The 4,028-nt window shown below is 38.5% G+C and overlaps 1 protein-coding gene across 1 annotated transcript; it reads left to right on the top strand.

The window, feature by feature from the left end:
• Positions 1-2,487: 2,487 nt before the first annotated feature.
• LOC18771919 (NAC domain-containing protein 74) lies at positions 2,488-3,633 on the top strand. The gene has a single exon (XM_020553937.1). It carries the CDS (start codon positions 2,488-2,490, stop codon positions 3,631-3,633), a length of 1,146 nt encoding a protein of 381 aa, XP_020409526.1.
• The last annotated feature ends 395 nt before the right edge of the window (positions 3,634-4,028 follow it).

Here is a 4,028-nt window from a genome sequence, read left to right as displayed (position 1 = left end):
GTAATTAAATTATGAATTGTGAATCTGCATGTCTTGAGCATTACTTTTATACGGTAGGGTTACTATATTGTTTTAACTCCACATCTTGTTTTTGTTCACTCACATGTTTTCTGTTTTGTGTCCCCAGCTAGTAGTCGCTCCAGGAATAGTGCAAGTGGTGTACGAGGCTCGAACTGTGAAATTTCCTAGTTAGGATCTGAGTAATTTCTTCTACTCAACTGTTCTTGTAAACTAAATTCAGTAGATGCTCTGTTATCGCTCATGGTAGATTTTACCTGTGAGGCCGGAGGCCATTTAGTGTGTTTTGTTGTATTATGAAAGCATGCTGCTGGTTGAGATTATTTTATGTATGTTGCAGGTTGAAATTTTTGTTGGGTTTGCTTAATTTATAGGGGAGACTCTGTCAAAATTTTGGTCAAGAGTCTCGATTTTTAGTAAGTGGGCCCGGCATTGGGATGATGTCGGAACAAAGACGGGGTCTGCTTCGGTTTTTGGAAAATTCCGGGGCAGGTCCTGTCAAGATTACAAATCTGTGGCAACGCCACTAGCTGTGAATGAGAAGTTATGCAAGGTAGATGGCAGTGAAGCAGCAAATGAAAGTGAATATAGACAGGTTGTAGGCAACTTACTATTCTTGACTGCTAAAAGGCCGGATATAATGTTTGCTTCTAGCTTACTTGCTAGATTCATGCACAACTCCACAAAGAAGCATATGGGAACAACCAAGAGAGTGTTGAGATACATTCAAGGCACTCTTGACTTTGCAATTGAATTTGTAAAAGGAAAAACAACTACTCTAATAGGGTACTGTGACAATGACTGGGCAAGAAGTGAGGATGACATGAGAAGCACTTCAGGGTATGCTTTTACACTAGGATCTGGTATGTTTTCATGGGCATCGATCAAACAGAATACACTGCAGAAGCAGAGTATGTCAGTGCTGCGGAAGCAACATCACAAGCTAAATGTCTAAGGTTTGTGCTTGAAGACTTTGGAGAGGAGCAAGTGGAAGGCACACCAATTCTGTGTGATAAGACCTCTGCCATAGCAATGGCAAAGAATCCGGTTCTTCATCAGAAAACTAGGCACATCAATCGAAAGTTTCATTTCATCATTTAAGCCATTCAAGCAAAAGAGATCGAACTTGTTTACTTCAAAACAAAAGATCAGATTGCAGACATATTGACCAAGACCTTGCCAAAGGGTCGATTTGCCTGTCTAAGAAGATTGCTTGGTGTGAAATCAGCTAAAGGGTTAGAAGGGAGTGTTGATGTGTAACCCTTGAGCTGATATCTTGAAGGCAAAGTTACAAATTCTTATGAATTTCATTTTATAAGTTTTAATTTCCTAATGTAATATGAGCCATTGGATCATAGTCCAAGTGTTCTCTTATCTAGCCTAGGATCTAAGTGTCAAATTATGACAAGTGAAATCATCTTATCGGATGATAGGCTCGTCAAATGGTCTGTCAACTCAGCAATATTGCGGCTCCATAGTCGCATTTTCTCTGTAACTCTCCTTCTCTCCAAAACACTCAAATCTCCATAAAAACTAAATACCAAAAGCTATGAATTCTAACAGTTCTTAAAAGATAAGACTGAAATAGAGCAGAAACAATCATGAGCATGATCTGTCGAGAAGTAGGGCTAATGCAGAGAAATCTAAACCAAGGAGAAAAACTTCAAATATTTAATATTTTTAAAATTACAAATTAAATATTAGTATAGCCCACCTAAAAAAACATAATCTTAACCCATCTAATACCCGTAGTTAAACCAGAATAAACCATAACTTGTTAATTTAAACTAATAAAACATAATCTTTAGTACGTATAGCCCACCTAAAAAAATTCAAAAAGGGGATCCCGTTTTGCAGATGTTTGACAGTCATCCGTATTGTATATTTCATCATTTGTAGTTCATTATCTATGAAAATATCTCGAGATACCAAGACTTATCCTATTTGGGAAAGAAACAAAAACACAGAGAAACCAAAGGGAAATAGATGACGCTTGATATTGCAATATCAAGTAAATAATGGTTCATAGAAAAGGAGACTTTGGAATGAAAAATCAATTGTTTTTCTATATTTGATAAGTCCAGACAAAAAATAAAAAAGGCATTAATGGAAAGAGCTCTTTGTATTTATTTGCACTATTGTCGGATCTCAAATATTTTTATATTAATTTTTTTCAGTATTTATCCTCCCCTTATAACATGGAGATATGACAACACAAATCCTCCCCGCATAAGATTTAGCTTCCAGTTGCCCTAATACTCCTATATATATAGGAATGGAAGGAAGATGCCTCTCACAAAACCCCAAGAAACTCATTACAGAATCACCACCATATATTAAAGAATCCAACACCCTCTCTCTGCCAACCAGCCTACATACTCATTTTCTTTCCATTCCAAGAAACCAAGTTCATCTTTAATCTTCTCTTCTCCACAAAAGTCGAAGAGGAACCTGCTACATAGCTTATATATGGCACCTTGTGAGTCTGCTGTTAATCTTCCAGTTGGTTTCAAATTTCGTCCAAGAGATGATCAGTTATTGGGATATTATCTTCTTAACAAGGTTCGTGGCACATCCTTTATGTATGAAAATGTTATTCCAGAAATGGATCTTTATGGTAAGATAGAGCCATGGGATATATGGCATGAATATGGTGGACACAACTTAGCCAAAGGTGAAGACCTTTATTTCTTCACCAAATTGAAGAGCCTGAGTGACAAGGACTCCCGCGCCGCTCGCACGATAGGGTCCGGGACATGGAAAGGTGAAAACTCAGGGACCACAGTCAGTGATCTGGAGAATAAGGAGAACGATTTAGGTATATGGAAAAGGTTTCATTATGAAAACCCTAAATCTGTTCAAGACGGTTGCTGGATTATGCACGAGTACAGCCTTCACCCTTCATTGGTGAAGCCCAAACCAAACTCAACCAATCAGTTTGTGCTATGCCGGATTCGAAAGAATGACAGGGGGAAGAGAAAGTTGAGAACTGCAGAAGAGGATAATGAAACCGACACTCCAGTTCAATCTCAAAATAAGAGGCAAAGGCCGCAAAAAGTGACTAGCTTTGAGGAACTTATCGGTGATTGCACTCCCATGTCTGAGGCTACTGGAGTTGGTGGGAGCGTTTCATACTTGCCAACTGGACTCACTCAATCTCAGCCGGACAGCTCTATTGCATACCCAACAACTGTGGTCTCTTCCCAAGCTAGGGCAAACAATACTGATGACGTCAGCCAATTTCATGGTGGCGGTGATGGCGATGCCCTAATGAGCGATTTCTTGCTTTCGGACACCGCACAACCATTCACGGAACAAGCCTTGGGATCGTATGCAGTTTGTAACCAAGAGAGGGCGTCAGATGTTTATGAGACTCAACAAGGCCTGGTCCTCACTGACAATAATATTGGATATTGGCCTAGTCCTTTTGGTAGTGAAGAAGACCAAGTCAATGCGCTCGACTTCTCGATGGATTATGATTTACTCGACCACTTGATCGACTGTGATGATGATAATGATGGTCTGCGGCAATCTTCCACAGCACAGTTTATGGGAATGGGAATGGAGAACACTACTACTGCAAGTAGTGAAGCTAATATGGTCATCATAGATTGACCAACAAAGTCATGTACATGTACCTTCATTGGGTTGAAATTCGATTAAATTTATGTATGTTTCTACAAGCAATATAGAAAATGCAGGTTCTTTGGTTTTTGCTCTTTTTAAATGTTGTTGTTGAAGTTTTTGAGATCAAAAGCCTTGTTGGAGCTCTGGAAACAAAAGTTGTTTTATATCAGGGGGATTTATTTTACTCTGGAGTTATCAAAAGCCTGGTCCCATTACTCAGGAATAGGTCACAATAATTAGGTTCGTATTGTTTCACTGAAAAAGTCATGGTGCAGAACTTTGTTGAAAAAATATATATATTGAGGTTAACACTATTATTACCCTTAATTATGAAAAAATAAATGAATTAATTTTTCTTTACGACGGTAGGTAGTTTTGTATAC

The sequence above is a fragment of the Prunus persica genome, unplaced genomic scaffold (assembly GCF_000346465.2).
Source record: "Prunus persica cultivar Lovell unplaced genomic scaffold, Prunus_persica_NCBIv2 scaffold_53, whole genome shotgun sequence".
Taxonomy (NCBI): domain Eukaryota; kingdom Viridiplantae; phylum Streptophyta; class Magnoliopsida; order Rosales; family Rosaceae; genus Prunus; species Prunus persica.
Note: the sequence above shows the minus strand (reverse complement) of the source record. Positions and strands in the feature narration are given on the sequence as shown.